This window comes from Colius striatus, chromosome 12 (assembly GCF_028858725.1).
Source record: "Colius striatus isolate bColStr4 chromosome 12, bColStr4.1.hap1, whole genome shotgun sequence".
NCBI lineage: Eukaryota > Metazoa > Chordata > Aves > Coliiformes > Coliidae > Colius > Colius striatus.
The window spans coordinates 27,628,164-27,643,541 of record NC_084770.1 but is presented as its reverse complement, the minus strand read 5'-3'; the positions used below and the strand labels follow the sequence as shown (position 1 = coordinate 27,643,541).

At 54.3% G+C, this 15,378-nt stretch overlaps 1 protein-coding gene across 2 annotated transcripts; it reads right to left on the bottom strand.

The window, feature by feature from the left end:
- Positions 1–1,201: 1,201 nt before the first annotated feature.
- Positions 1,202–15,307, bottom strand: PPP1R7 (protein phosphatase 1 regulatory subunit 7). Of its 2 annotated transcripts, XM_062006038.1 has the most exons (11): positions 15,227–15,307; positions 14,540–14,617; positions 14,252–14,374; positions 9,393–9,448; positions 8,775–8,840; positions 8,071–8,201; positions 6,169–6,331; positions 4,680–4,796; positions 3,980–4,084; positions 3,002–3,088; positions 1,202–1,530 (listed from the first exon to the last, which is right to left on the bottom strand). In XM_062006038.1, exons 4-11 carry the CDS (start codon positions 9,423–9,425, stop codon positions 1,354–1,356), a joined length of 879 nt encoding a protein of 292 aa, XP_061862022.1. In that variant the 5' UTR covers positions 9,426–9,448; positions 14,252–14,374; positions 14,540–14,617; positions 15,227–15,307; the 3' UTR covers positions 1,202–1,353. The 2 variants fall into 2 exon arrangements, with proteins under 2 accessions (XP_061862022.1, XP_061862021.1); XM_062006037.1 differs by lacking the exon at positions 14,540–14,617 and having other exon boundaries at positions 15,227–15,285.
- Between the last annotated feature and the right edge of the window lie 71 nt (positions 15,308–15,378).

Sequence of the window (15,378 nt, the reverse complement as noted above, 5' to 3'; positions counted from 1 at the left end):
GAGAAGGAGCCTCCACACCCTCCCTGGGCAGCCTGGGCCAGGGCTCCCTCCCCTCAGCACCAAAGCACTTTCTCCTCCTGTGCCAGGGGAATTGTTTGTGTCCTGGCACTGGCCACTACACAACAAAGACTGGCCCCATCCTCCTGACACCCACCCTTTAGGGATTTATCAGCATTGATGAGGTCCCCTCTCAGCCTTCTCCAGGCTGAACAGCCCCAATTCCTTCTCTCCTCACAGAGATGGTAGCCTTGTATCTTGGTAGCCCTGTGCTGGCCTCTCTCCAGCAGTTCCCTGTCTTTCCTGAGTTGAAGAGCCCAGAACTGCTCCCACAGGCACCCCCCAGCCCGAGGGCTGTGGCTCAGCAGGGATCACACCGCCCACACCAGGCAGGGCCACAGCAGCCGAACACGCAGCAGCTCCCCCTGCACCCCGTAACCTCCCTGCCCCTGGGGGCAGCAGCACTGAGCCCCTCACTGAGGGACAGGGCCCCCTCTGAGCCCCTCACTGAGGGACAGAGTCCCCTCTGAGCCCCTCACTGAGGGACAGGGCTCCCTCCTCTTGTCACGCTGCCCAAACGCTGCTGCAGGCGCGTGGGCTTGGGAATGATGTTTGAAGTCGCATTGGACCAACAGCTCCCTCCAGAGCAGATCCATGGGGCCCCTTCAGCCTCCCTTCAGGTGGAGATGTTCAAACATGATCACAGAGGAGCTGCAGCCACAGGCCAGCACCAGCACCACCCTGGAAGGGAATGGGAAGTGGCCTTGGCTCCAGCCCAGGGAAGAGCAGCAACAAACCTGGGAGGGCAGGAGGCAAACTCCACCAGGACTCCTGAAGAACCACGAGCCTGGACCGGACCCCTCACCTTCCTCAAGCTGAACCCACAGCTCCTCATCTCAGACACTTAGCACTGACCCTGAGCCCGTGGATGTCCTGGCTGGGCACTTCCACCAGCTTCCTCCCAGCACTGCCACCACCTTGGCGTGTTGAGCCCGGACGTGGAAATGACGTTTGCAAGGACGTGCCTGACCTGTGTGGTACAGAGAGAAGCAGCAAAGCGTCTCTAAGCACCTGCAGGCTTTTGCAAAGCCTTCCTGGGGAAAGCTCCCCCACAAACAACAGACACAGGCAGCCAGCAGCCTCTCGTGTTAAGATTTAATAATAATAATTATAATAATAACAACAACGTTCCAAAAACAACGAGTGCATTGTACACAAGGTCTGGTACCCAGTGCTTTATTGACCATTGGCTCTGCAAGTGTCAGTGTACTGAAGACCTGGGGAGTGGGAAGTGGATAAAAAACCCATGTGGGACGTTTCTCTGAGGAGGGCAGGACAGAGAGGGCAATGGCAGGCTCAGAACCGAACGAACGTGGCGTCGATCTGCCGGACGCTGGGGAGGGCCAGCACGATCTTGCGCCGGTACTGCGGGTCCTTCTGCAGGGGGTTTCGCTCCAGGTACACAGTCTCCAGGTTCTTTGCTCCCTTCAGCTCATCCAGGTCGCTCCAGCTCTCGACGAGGTTGTCGTTCATCTGCGGAGCACAGAGCACGGGCTGGCAGAGCTGCCAGGGAGGACGGGGCCCCACGCACCTACCGCTGCCCACACGACCCCTCCTGCTCCTGGGACCTCGGAGATGTGCTCTCCTGTCTCACACCACGGGCTTTGCTGACCCTCCCCCTGCTTCCCCACGTGTCCCAAGGCTGTGGTCAGGTGCTGTGCCCTTCAGACACCACGTCCAGGCCAATCAGTCCACTAGGAAAGACCCAACAAGACACACTGAGGCGGTCTGTTGCCACAGCATCCCAGCCCACACCCCGCTCATCCAGCAAAGAAGATTCTGCTATCAAAAAGTACATCATCTGTTCTTTATAAGCAGTGTTAAAGTGGGGAAAAGCCCAGAGGGCATTTTCCAGGCTCAGATCTTGGCCAGTGCTCTGCTTTGTCAAGGGGACTCTTTAAACCCTCAAGTGTTTTGGCACAGGAAGCCCAGTGGGGTTGGGCTATTCCCTCCAATTCTGTTGAGTGAGCGGCAGCAGCTGTGCAATGTCACCTTCTGTGGGCTGAGCAACAGCAAAGGGGGTGAGCTGGAGGAAATTGCAAAGGATCCCAACAGACTCCACACCAGCCACAGGGCACTGCCTCATTTCCACCTCCCAAAGCCGCTGTGGTATATGAGCTTCTCAGCCCGTCACTTGAAAGGGTTCCTTTGGGACCAGGCTCAGCCAGCTAACTGCACCAGGCAGCTGCTCAGCCACACTGCAGGACGAGGGAAAAGCCCAAGCAGCCTGGATCCCAAGCTCTAGCTTGGTTTCATTTGCAGGGTTCAGGAGTTGCTGTGTATTTCTGGCCAGAGCTATGGGTGACAAAGGGCTTCCTCTGCTGTGCAGCCCTGAACAGCTCTCTGCTGCACAGGGGTGGAGGTCAACAGATGCAGCCCTGAACAGCTCTCTGCTGCACAGGGGTGGAGGTCAACAGATGCAGCCCTGAACAGCTCTCTGCTGCACAGGGGTGGAGGTCAACAGATGCAGCCCTGAACAGCTCTCTGCTGCGCAGGGGTGGAGGTCAAACAGAGGATGGTTTCATTTTCTTCCTATCTGCAACCAGATGGAATGTATTGACTCTGCTCTGAACAGGTACTGTGCTCTGGTGGGACAGGCTCAGCTCCCCCATTGCACTGTCCTGCTCACTTAAAGAAAGAGATGTGCAGCACAGGAACAGAGCAGGGCTGTTTCACAACCCCAGAGGGGAAGGCAGGGCCTATTTCCCAGGGAGGGACAGGGCTGTTGCCACCAAGCAAAACCCCACAAAGAATTTGTTAAGCTCAACTCTTTCCTTAGAAGAAACCACCACATGCTCTATCTGTGCAGGCTGCCAAGATCCTAAAGTTGCTCAGCAGAACCAGATGAGTTCAGTCCAAGACACACGCTCACTTCACTCCCCAGCAGAGGAGCTTCCTGCCCCGTGGCACAGAGGGCTCAGCACACGGCTCCAGCAGCACTTACCCAGAACTCCTGCAGCTCTGTCAGGTGACTGATATTTTCAATCTTCTTGATTTTGTTGGATGCAATGTCCAGCATTGTCAGTTTGTTCTGCACAAGCAAACACAAACACATGAGCCCAGATTCCCTTTCATCTTCCCCGTCACACGTCTTTCAGGCCCGGAGCTAGGCATGGCCAGGAGCAGGGACAAGCTCCTGCCAGCTGCTCACAGCCAGCACAAGGACTCAAACTGCATAAATACAGCCAGGGAAGCTGCTTTGAAGTATGTTGGCTTCCTGATCTCCCAGAAGCCCTGTGACCAAAATAAAAGCAACTACTGGCCAGATGGCAACTGAGAGCCAAAGGCTCCTGAGAAGAGAGCTCTCCTTGTGCTAGGGTAAGAAGAGTAAGCCATTAAAAGTTAGATCACAAGTGCTCTCAGGCAGTTGAACAAACTTTTTCAGGCAGGAAACTCAACAGAGTTTCAAAAAGTTTTTTTCTCCTGCCTTGCACACAGCCAGGGAGGTCCCAGACTGTCCCTGCTCACTGGCAAGCCACCTGCTGCCCAGCCAGGATAGAAACGCCTCAGTCCTACCCAGAAACACCCACTGACACACAGGCAAGTCACAGGCCACAGCTCCAGCTGCTGTCTCACTGAAAAGGGCTTGTGGGTTACCTACAAAGAGCTGTCTGCAAGGCTGCACCAGAGCTGCCCAGCTGTGGCTGCCTCCTGCTGAAGGTCACACAGGGTGCTGCATTAACTGCTTCCCCTCCCCGGGGTCATGACAACAAATCTACTCCAGAAAATCTGGAGGAGCTTCACCTGTGCAGGATATTTTAACATAACAACTGCTTGGATCTTGGTGGTCTTGTCAAGACACCCAGGACCCCCCATGTGTAAGCGGGGGAGCTGAGCAACCAAAGGCTCCACACAAGCACCGCCGCTAACAGGGCGGCCGAGGGCCACGACTCCAGGCCACAGTCCCCAGGCTGCTGCTCACGTTGTTCTCCAGCCCCTCGATGACCTCGATGCCGTTGTGGCTGAGGTACAGCTCGCGCAGGTTCACCAGGCTCTGTAGCCCCTCCATCTTGGTCAGGCGGTTGTTCTGCAAGGGCAACAGCAGCTGTGTCAGGCCACTTGGAAGAAAGCAAACCCCAAGGGAGCCCCTGGAGAAACAACAGGGCTCCGAGGTACGGAGGGGAAGGGGAAGCAGCCTGCTCGGGTCCACGCTGACCTCCTGAGCTCAGCTCTTGTGGTCCCTGTCCCAGCAGGGAGTTCCATGGGAGCCAAAGCCTCCATGTTTAGAAGAACCAGACTCTGACCTTCCCATCAGAAGTCATAGCCTTCAAGTTTTGCACTTGTTACTGGGTGTAAGAAGTAATGGTGCTGGAAACAGTATCTCAGGGAAATAACACTCATCAGTGGGGATGAGTGGGAATAAATGGGAAGAGGAAAAGGAGAACAACATTCATTTCTTGTCCTCCCTTCCACAGAAATCAAGCACTGAGCAGTGTCTGTCAATCTCATTTGCTATGGAAGGATGAGAAGGGACAGCACAGAGAATATCACACTTCCCTCCTGCACGGGAGTTTGACTCACACCAAGGACCTGTCGATTCTGGAGAGCTTATCCCGACTGACACAGGGGGGTCAGGTAACCACAGCTGTTCAAAACACACCAGCACAAAGCAGAATCAATACCTGTATACTGAGCACAGTCAAGTTTGTCAAGGCATCCAGGTTCTGGAGCTTGGTGATTTTATTCTTCCCGAGGAACAGACTGTCAAGATTAGACAAGGCGTCGATGTTCTCAATCACCTGCAAAACGACCAACGGAGACGGAGTGAACTCCAGCCTGTCTGGAGCTGTGGGTGGCACTCTGCAGCCCTGACCCACAGAGCTGCCAGGAAACACACTCCTGCCACTGCCACACACCCCACACAGGAGGAAGGGCCTCCCCTGGGACCTGAGGGCAGAGCAAGCTCAGGCCGTGGTGGCAATGGCACAGCTCGGCCCGGGCACGGCCGCCTCGTGGCACTGCTGCTTCCTGGCTGCTGCCCAGGCAGTAATAGCAGGGAAGACAAAAGCTCAGGGAAGCACACAGAGTGACAGGCCCTGCTTGCCTTAGAGTTGCCTCAGAAAGAAAGCCTGAAATGTGTCAGCTGAAGCACAAGGTGCAGCCTCCCCCCCCGACACAGAAGGAACAGAACTACCAGTGCTTCCTAAGTCATGGTGGACTCCAGGGTAAGCAGAAACTCCTTTGGAGAAAAAAGAACTCAATCCAGTTTAGCTTTAGGAGCACATTAAGTGGGGTTTTTTTTCCCTGTTCATAACAGCAGCACAAACTCCTGCCTGAAAAGGCTGTTTGTGAAGCGTTGCCCTGCTCTAGGAGTGTGCTTCCACGAGGCTTGGAGTACAGAGGTACCTCAAGCAGTTCTCTTCAGAGACTGTACATGGGGACACTGACAGCTTCCAGACTGAGGTGCACCCATGTGGCACAAACGGTCCTGAAGCACATATACCTGAAAAAGCTTCCTCAAGAACTAACACTTGACACTGCAGGTTGCAACCGTTTCGTGTTGCCTGTTTCACCAGCTCTCTTAGAACAGGGGCACCATGCAGAGGAGCACACCTTCAGGGCAGGAGACACTGCTCAGAGCTGCTTCCCTTTAGGTGGCACGGGGCTGCATCACCTCAATTGAACAAGCCACAAGCTGCCCAACAATAAACCCAAGCAGCACACTCACAGGGTCTGAGGTATCCCAGAGCAAAGCCTCGGGAAAGCCCTGTGCCCGAGCGTGACTGCCTGACGTGGTTATCAGTTACACAGGCAAACCAGGACTGCATGTGCATTCAACAGGTTTTATGGACGCAGTGCCAGCCTCTGGGAAGGCAAGAGAAAAGAATAACCTCTAGTTTTGCTAAGCTTGGCTCTCAGCAGGAGGAAACCCTCTGCAAAAGGCAGCACACAGGGGATGCCCAGTCCAATGCAGACATGATATTCATGAGTAGTAACTTAGTAGCCAAGCACTACTGAAAGGATCCAGCGCACCCAGCAAAAAGCTGTTACACATTAAACCCTGCAAGGACAAAACCAACAAAATTGCAAGTTGAAGTCAGTGAAGTGCACTCTCATCCCAAGCCACAGAGCTGCAAACAGCCCAGCCAACACCCTGCAGGGCAAGCCTACCCGAATTCGATTGGATCCCAGCTCCAACATCTGTAGCATCTGCAAGTTGCTCAAGTTCTCGATTTTGCTGATTTTGTTGTTGACAAGGAAGAGTTTTTTCAGCTGGGTGAGCCGATCTAGTCCTTCAATGTGTCGCAGAACGTTGAAGGAGATGTCCAGGACCCTGAGGTAAAACAAAACAGAGGTCCCTTCAGTCCAGCAGGCACAGACGGCTCTGGAAAAGGCACCTGTAAATTGGTGTGTGCCATGGTTTGCCATGACAGCCTTTTCTGGTAAGGGGGAAGGGGTTGTAAAGATGGCTCCTGTAAGAAGTTGCTCTCAACTCTCCCAGCTCTGAGACAGACCCACTGCTGGGGCTGAGTCAATGAGACACCTCCACCATCACTTTGTAAGAAGAAGCTGGAAGAGGAGCTTTCTTCCTCCATCTTCTTCCTTCTTCTGCCCTTTTCTTTTCCTTCTGTCTGGTGGTGGTGCAAGGAGTAGGAACAGTGAGAGAAACAACCATGTGGGCTCCAAGGTCAGTGATGAAAGAGAGGAGGAGGTGTGCTGGAGCAGAGACTCCCCTGCATTCTATGGAGAGACCTGGTGAAGCTGAGGTTTGTTTGCATTTCTTTAAAGACCCCACATCAGGGGCAGAGACTCATTTTGATACTGAGTCCGTATCAGGGGCAGAGACTCATGTTGCTAAAGCTGACCCTGGACCAGGGGCAGTGATTCACTTCATTAAAGGCCCCGAGCCAGGGACAGTGCCTATGGCTGGAGGAGTGTCCCATGGTGGGGACCCAACCACTTCACTGCAGACCCCGAGCCAGGGGCAGGGATTTTCTTCTTTAAAACTATGGATGGAAGAGGCCGTGTCCTGAGGAAGGGACCCAATATCTACAGCTGTAACTATGGGGAGGAACCCACAACAAAGCAGTTCATTAAACTTATGCCCAGAAGAGGCCTTGTCCCGAGAGAGGGACCCTGTAGCTGCAGAAAATGCAGTCGTGGTGAAGAATCCACACCAGAGCATTTCGTTAAGGGCTGTGTCCCGTGAACCCTGTGTTGGAGCAGGGGAAGAATGCCAGGAGTCGTCCTCATCTGATAAGAGAGAAGCAGCAGAGCCCATCTGTGAGAGACTGAGCACATCCCCCATTACCTGCCCCCCTGAGCCACTGAGGGGGGAGGAGGGAGAGATCTGGGGAGCAGCGAGCTGGGCCTGGGAAGAAAGGAGGGCTGGGGAGGGAGATCTTAAAGTGCCTGTTGTAATTCTCATCATCCTGCTCCCTTTTTGCTTTTATTCTGTTCTGTTTCTTGTAGAATAAACTTTCCTGCTTTCCTCTCTCAGCCGAGCACTGGAGTCTGCTTTGCCCAGAACCGTACCTGGCAGCCAGCCCTCCCTGCCCTTGTCTCCATCCACAACAGCCTTGCTGATCTTTTTACTCCCATTTCGCTGGGGCCTCTGCATCCTAACGAGGGTGGGGGTGGATGGGGGCACCGAGCGAGAGACTGTCGTGGTGCTGCTGTGCTGGCTGGGCAAACGACGACAGTGTGGAACCTCATTCTCTGCGGGGATCAGGCACCAATCTCACCAGAAACCTCTTGCTGCTTTTTGCAAGAATCAAAAGCTGCTCTGTGGAGCTCCTGCTGCCAAGAGCCAGAGGTGCCTGAGTGCTCCTGCACCTGCGGGGGCCGCAGCCCCGGTCTCGCTGCCTCGGGAGCGCATTTTGTTTCCATCCCTCGTGAGCTTCAGGACAATGAAACTACTGCCCAGGTTAAATGCCAGTGGAGAACAGCCATTAGAATCCCCAGAGCAGCCCAAATGCATCATGAGAAAGGCCTGGGTATAAATACTGAAGGACAAGCACGAGTAGCTGGGCGAGAGGCAAACCACCCTCAGTCTGATTCCCCTGGACTCACTCAAGTTCCACCAGAGACTCCAAGTTCTCGATCTTCCGGATCTGATTGTCGTAGAGATCCAGCTCCCGCAGGGTCTGCAGCTGCTCCAGGTTCTCAATGCACTTGATCAAGTTCTGGCGCAGACACAGGGTCTAACAGGGAGGAACAAAGAGGGAAAGGGGTCAGAGCCACGGCACACAATGCCTTCTGGCACACACACAGGGAGGCTGCGGTGGGCTTCTTCCCCACTGAGCTGTGCTGGGTTCTTGTTTGATCCCAGCTCCGCAGAAGGAAAGGTTTTTACCATGCAGATGGTGAGGGAAATTTAACAGCAGCCCAGAGAGGCCGTGTAAGTGCCATCCTTGGAAAAACTCAAGAGCTGGAGAAGGCTTTAAGCAACATGTTTTAACTGGAGCTGCTTTGAGCAGGGGTTTACCAGAGGCTTCCAGAGGTCCTTTCTAATCCACACCATTCTACGCTCAGGCTTCTGTGCAAGTACAGGCTGGACCTCCTGGGACGAGCCCTGGTGCTCTGTCCCTCATCCACTCACAAGCTGAACCTCCAGCTTTTTGTTACAACTTGACAAATGTGCAAACACCACATCCTCCAGAGAAACGTGGAGCGAGACCTCAGTCAAGGAGACACTCCTGTGTCTGTCCTCTCATGGGCTAGACATGCAAACTCTCCAGTTCCAAGGGTCACTCTTTGCTCCTTAGGACTGTTACCTTCACTTTCTTGAGCACCTCAAATCCTTCAATCTTCCCAATTCGGAAATGGTTCAAGTCAACATCCTGAAAGAGAAACAGGGGGGTTCAGCAGGAGCTACTGACAGCTCAGATAACCTGGTGGCCCTGTGAACATCAGCTCTGCACTGGCCATCAGATGATGCACTTCACATCTACCCTGGTCAGCCCCAGACGTTCCAGTTTTGTAGGTCAGTCAAAGAGAAACAGCCCTTCACCACCCAAGCTCAACATCTCTCCAGGCCCCCGAGGCTGCCAAGGCACAAGGCTGCTTAAGTAACTGTGCCCATTACAAAGCAGGGGTCTGCCAGCAGCAACCAGTTCATCACAGGTATCCTCACAGCAGCTCTCTCCCATCCATGATGCCTGCAGCACAGCCCCAGCTTCACAGCCTCCAGCCTTCACGTGACGCTCTAGGCTACCAACAGACTGTTTCAGCTACTGGTTAAGAAAAAACCACCTCTACTTCCAGTGTAAAGTCTCTGAATGGATCCTGGAGAGGATCATGGCAGCCAGTACCTTCAGAAGAATTAGACCTTTTACCCAGGTTTCAGTACTTGCCTTTGTATAAGGCTCATAAGGACAAAAATCTGCCTTTACCTCAGCTTCTGGTTCCAGGCTAATCGTCTCCATGTCCACTGGTGTCTCTGCTTCTCCTGCAGCAGAAACAAACACATTGTAAACTTCTGCTTCCTGACAGCGAAAGGCAAGACAACAGCAACTAACACCTGGAGGAACAAAGGCTCCTCAGAAGAAGCACAGCTCAGACATTCCGCTGCGTGACAAACACACTTCACCTGTTTGGCTTTCATGGTGAGAGCCAGGCACGGAGGAAAGCTTTCTGAGCAACAGAATCTCATGCCTAGATCCAAGAGAAAGAAAGAGCAGCACCTTCCCCAGCCTGCCTGTGTGGCCACTCAGTAATGCTGGCTTGAGACTGGTCTGGCCAGGATTCCTTTTCTCTACACAGAGGGCTGTCATCCCTCTGAAGGGGCCGACACAGAGGACTGTCATCCCTCTGAAGATACCTCATCCAAAGCGTTTATGCTCCTCTGACAATCTCATACAACACTGCCAGGAAGGAACCTAAACTGTCCAGTGACAGTGCCAGGAATGGCCAAGCATCTCAGCAACCTCACCCTTCAGTTTTTCTTTCATAAGCTGCCAGCTTCCATCAACGCTGTGCACGCTTTTCAGCCATCTCGCTTCTTCTGTTTGAACTCACTAATGTGCTTGAAGACATTGTTTATGGCACCACCTTTATTTTCTTGGGAACTGCCTTTATAGCTCTGGAGGACAGCCCAACACTACCTACATTTGCTGTGCCTCTGTCACAGCACAAGAGGGAGCGGAGTTTGCTGGGTAAACCAGTGATGAATAATTCATGTCCAGTTCCTGGTGTGCTGCTTGCAGCAATTGCCAAAGCAAGTCTAGTTCAGCTCTGCAAGACAGACACACAGCACAACTCCTGCTGCCAAAAAACCCAAGGAACTTCAACTACAGTCAAGTCCCACAGGCTCTGCATTAACTGCTGCACACAAGCTCCCTTTGTTAACCCGCAGGTGATGACTATTTTTATGGCCCAGCACAGTTATAACATCCATGTAGATGCCAAACATTCCCCTATACACGAGGAGTGTTGTTCTTCTTGATGCTTGGCACTGTGAAGATGAACAGCACAAGCACTACAATTGGTAATACTACCCCAAAACACCAAGGGTTTGATTGCTCCATGTGCCATCCAGTACTTGGCTGGGCTTGGGCCGCTGCCTCCTTCCGGGGCATTCAGACAGGAAAGAGCACTCCCTCAGCTGACTGCTGGAATCAGGACTGAAAAGCAATCACCTGCCCCTCACCTTTTCATGTTCTTCACAGCATGAGTTAGCAGGGAGCACAAGTGATATTTTGGGGACACGAAGACACGGCGTTGAGCAGCGGCACAGAAACGTCACCAAAGCTGACAGCCACAGGTTTGCCTGTCAGCCTTGCAGCAGTAGGACTCACTGCAACCCTCTTCTTTCCCTCCTCCCAGCTGAAGAGCTGTGTGCTTGGCCAGGGGAGTGGGATACCCTACGCTGCCACTGCTGAGGCTGCATCTCTTTGACCTATTTCTAGGGTGCAAAGGCTGCCAGCACAAAGCTCTCCAAGCCAAACAAGTCGAATCTGCAGCCCACAGGAGCACAGTCCGAGTTCAGAACAACGGTTATTTGAGACATCACATGAAAACCCAAACTGTTCCCTTTGTATTAAGCTGTGCTAGCAGCAAGTTAGTGCTCACAGCAAAGGCACTTCTTCTTTTGAGACTCTAAAGTTGTTCAAGAGTCAAGCCAGTCGTGTGCTCAGTAAAAAGAGCAAACAAGTCTCCAACAACAACCAAAAAAGTCCATTAAAAAACCCTCTTTGCCCTTGCCTGGTGGCAGGCTTCTCTAGAAAATGACGTTGTTTCACCACAGCACCCATTCCAGACTATTTACACGCATTGTGTTTTGTCAGTGAGTTAAACACTCTGTTCTGGCATCTGTCAAAGGGTAGCTCCTCCTATTTTTGCCACACGGCTTTGTGTGACCAGCCCTCCAAGAGCCAGGGCAGAAGAAACAGCACTCCAGGCCAAAGGTGCAAAAACCAAACACCACAGGGTACAGGTATCGAGTTCACTGGACTAAAAGCAACTGAAAACTGAACACAGAGGAAGCAGCACTTATGCAATTAAGGCCAATTCACTTAGAGCTTATGCACTGTGTCTGAAACACTCCACAGAGCAGCCTGAGCGCTGTGTGCCAACACTGATAAGCCAGTGTGAGAACCTGAAAGTGGGTTTTCTCTCAAGGAAAAGAAACAAAAATGGTTCTAGCAAACTGACAGCCCTATGAACTGTCAGCCAACATTTTATTTATGGGCTGAGTGGACACAAAACACCCTCAACAGACCCACAGTCACAGAACTGCAGTTTCACTTGCACACAGTAACTGTACAAGGTGCTTGGATCCACAATCTTTAGTGCAGCAGGTTTCTCAAGGGGGAAAAAACGTTGCTGTGGCAGGGAAGTTACCAAAGCAAGTTTGTGTGAGCTGTGCCAGGCAGCTGCACAGCCCTGCAGGGGTAAGGAAACCCTGCCACCAGGGAAGCCAGATCCCGCAGTGGCAGTTGCTGAGTTACGTAAGCTCACGGCGCCACGAGCGCTCCGAGCAACAGAATGCCTAACTACTCTTCCAAAGTGTATATGCATGGAAATGATCACAAACAGCAAAGGCAGAAGCTCCCTAAGCAGAGGGGCTGTTCCTCAGAGCATCAGCTCAACGGTGAACCTGAAACTGCAGCTGCCTCTGCTCTTTCTGTTTATGACCCTCTGTGGAAGAACATGGAAAACTCTTCATTTCCCTTTCAGGGGAGAAACTCAAAGCTGTCTGCAGAAACTGACTCAAAGGTTCCAAGATGATCCCTCTGCTTGGTTGCTACCCCAGCAGAAGTTTTCTGAAGCCCAACAGTCAGGGAGCAGAAGCCCTAACAGCACGGTCACTACATCGGGCGGTATCCAGCGACCACATCTCATCATGGTTTTCTTGCTTCCACTGGAAAAAAAGTCCATCACTCACCAATCTTTCCCCAGCACTATAATTCCCAGGGGAACCACATACAAAATAAAAGCTTGAGAGCAGAGCTGAGCTGCATCAGCTGAGGAACACTCAGTGTTGCACACACAGTTTGTGGGGGCTGCTCACACGCAGCGACAGGTACCACCACAGCAGCTGGAAACGCATGGTGGGGGTTTACAACCAGCCATGAATTAGACCTTGATGGGGTTCATTTACTTAGGAGATGGGCTTTTAAATTCTCACAGTAGCTTATTAGTTTGGAAAACACTTTTGCAAACTCTGAGGGGCAAGGTTAAGGTTCAGAAGAACCTGATATACAGTCAGAAAGGAGTAAGGCCTGCTGTGCTCTTTCCCTTGCAGACCCATAACAATGACACAAACACCTCTGTCGAAGGGATGTGACCACAGCTCAGGCTGTCAGCTAGCACCAAAAGCCCAGCTCATGCTGCCACACATGGTCACAGGAGACACAGAGGCCACCCCAAGCACCTCGTAGCCAGAGGAGACACAGATGCCACCCCAAGCACCCCACAACCAGAGCAGACAACGATGCCACCCCAAGCACCCCACAACCAGAGGAGACACAGATGCCACCCCAAGCACCCTGTAGCCAGAGGAGACACAGATGCCACCCCAAGCACCCTGTAGCCAGAGGAGACACAGATGCCACCTCAAGCACCCTGTAGCCAGAGGAGACACAGAGGCCACCCCAAGCACCCTGTAGCCAGAGGAGACACAGAGGCCACCCCAAGCACCCCTCAACCAGAGCAGACACAGAGGCCACCCCAAGCACCCCATAGGCAGAGGAGACACAGATACCACCCCAAGCACCCTGTAGCCAGAGGAGACACAGATGCCACCCCAAGCACCCCGTAGCCAGAGGAGACACAGATGCCACCCCAAGCACCCCGTGGCCAGAGAAAACACAGATGCCACCTCAAGCACCCTATAGCAGAGGAGACACAGATGCCACCCCAAGCACCTCGTAGCCAGAGGAGACACAGATGCCACCCCAAGTACCCTGTAGCCAGAGGAGACAACAATGCCACCAGAAGCACTCATAGCCAGAGGCGACACAGAGGCCAACCCAAGGACCCCATAGTCAGAAGATACACAGATGCCACCCCAAGCACCTCGTAGCCAGAGGAGACACAGATGCCACCTCAAGCACCCTGTAGTCAGAGCAGACACAGAGGCCACCCCAAGCACTCATAGCCAGAGGAGACACAGATGCCACCCCAAGCACCCTGTAGCCAGAGGAGACACAGATGCCACCCAAAGCACTCCGTAGCCAGAGGAGACACAGAGGCCACCTCAAGCACCCTGTAGCCAGAGGAGACACAGATGCCACCCCAAGCACCCCGTAGCCAGAGGAGACACAGATGCCACCTCAAGCACCCTGTAGCAGAGCAGACACAGATGCTACCCCAAGCACCTCGTAGCCAGAGGAGACACAGATGCCACCCCAATCAACTCATAGCCAGAAGAGACACAGAGGCCACCCCAAGCATCCCATAGTCAGAAGAGACCCTGATGACACCCCAAGCATTCATAGCCAGAGGAGACACAGATGCCACCTCAAGCACCCTGTAGTCAGAGCAGACACAGAGGCCACCCCAAGCACTCATAGCCAGAGGAGACACAGAGGCCACCCCAAGCACCCCATAGGCAGAGGAGACATAGATGCCACCCCAAGCACCCTGTAGCCAGAGGAGACACAGAGGCCAACCCAAGCACCCCATAGGCAGAGGAGACACAGAGGCCACCCCAAGCACCCTGTAGCCAGAGGAGACACAGATGCCACCCCAAGCACCCTGCAGCCCCGTGCTGCTGCCCGGGCTGTGGGACCAGCCCCCACGGCGGTACCTGTGGAGCTCTCGCCGTTCTGCTCATCCCTCAGGCTCTGCTGGCTCAGGTCTGTCACCAGGCAAACCGCTTGCTTCTTCCCTTCCTCGTCTCCCGACTCCTCGGACTCGATGCGCTTATCAACTGCACGAGACACGGGAGGGCAGCGTTAGGCGGCTCCCAGCAGCGGGGTGGGGAAGCAGCAGCCGGTGGTGCGACAACCAGGGCTCACACGTACCACCGGGCAGTTAGTACACAAACCTAAGTTAACTAAATGAAAGGTTTAGTCTTAAATAAAAGGCCTCTTACCCCTCGTTTCTACTTTGATTTTGGATGCACTTTTTCCTCCCCTCACATCTTCCTAAAACCAACAATCTGGGAAGAAGACTGGAGGAAAAAGGAGATTTCTTAGATCAATGAAGTGCAATTCCAAAGGTTACGGAGCCGGGATCGCAACTGCTGCATTTTAAAAGCTCTTAGGGGAAAAAACCCGACTCTCGTGTACCACAGCACCGCTGACACAAGGGAGGGAAGGCATCAAAAAATCCCTCCCTGGAGATAAAAGCCACGGTGTCCCCACACAGCCCGTGGGCTCCCTGCCCAGGGGCCGGCCCTGTCTGGCAACCCGCGGCTGCCCTCCCGCTCCCAGGGACCTGCTCCGGTGTCACGGCTACGGAGAAGCGGGTCGGTGCCCGCGGGTTGCGCCCTTATCATCTTTCTTTACGTCACGGGCATCTCCACAAACTCGCTGCTTCCAGCTGGCGGAGCTGCCGAGGAGGAGGTGCCGCGCCGCCGCTCCCCGGGGCCCGGCCCTGCGGCCGCTCGCTGCCGCTGCCCCGTCCCGGCCGGGGGCGGGCGCCGGGCGCCGGGGACTGCCCAGCAGCGGAGCGCTCGCAGACGCCCGGGCGTGCGGCCGGCAGCCTCCGCGGCGGCGCCTGAGCGCCGGGCCGGCCCGCTCCCGGCCCCCTCCCGCCAGCGGCCGCGCCGCGCTCTCACCCTCCATCATCTCCTGCGGCCCCTCCTCGCTCTCCGCCGCCATGTTGCCTCTCCGCCCCCCGCCCGGCCCGGAAGCCGCCCCCGCCGCGCCGCAGCCAACGGCCGCCGCTGGGGGGCGCGCTCAGGGGGCGGGGCAGCGCGCCGCGGCCTGC

Excerpts from the sequence above, each read along its gene's own strand:
- PPP1R7 (XM_062006037.1), bottom strand. The coding sequence starts at position 15,269 with ATGGCGGCGGAGAGCGAGGAGGGGCCGCAGGAGATGATGGAGG. Across the intron at positions 8,202-8,774 it reads AGGTGCTCAAGAAAGTGAAG|ACCCTGTGTCTGCGCCAGAA; the intron begins GTAACAGTCCTA and ends CCTCCCTGTTAG. Across the intron at positions 4,797-6,168 it reads TGGGATCCAATCGAATTCGG|GTGATTGAGAACATCGACGC; the intron begins GTAGGCTTGCCC and ends GTCGTTTTGCAG.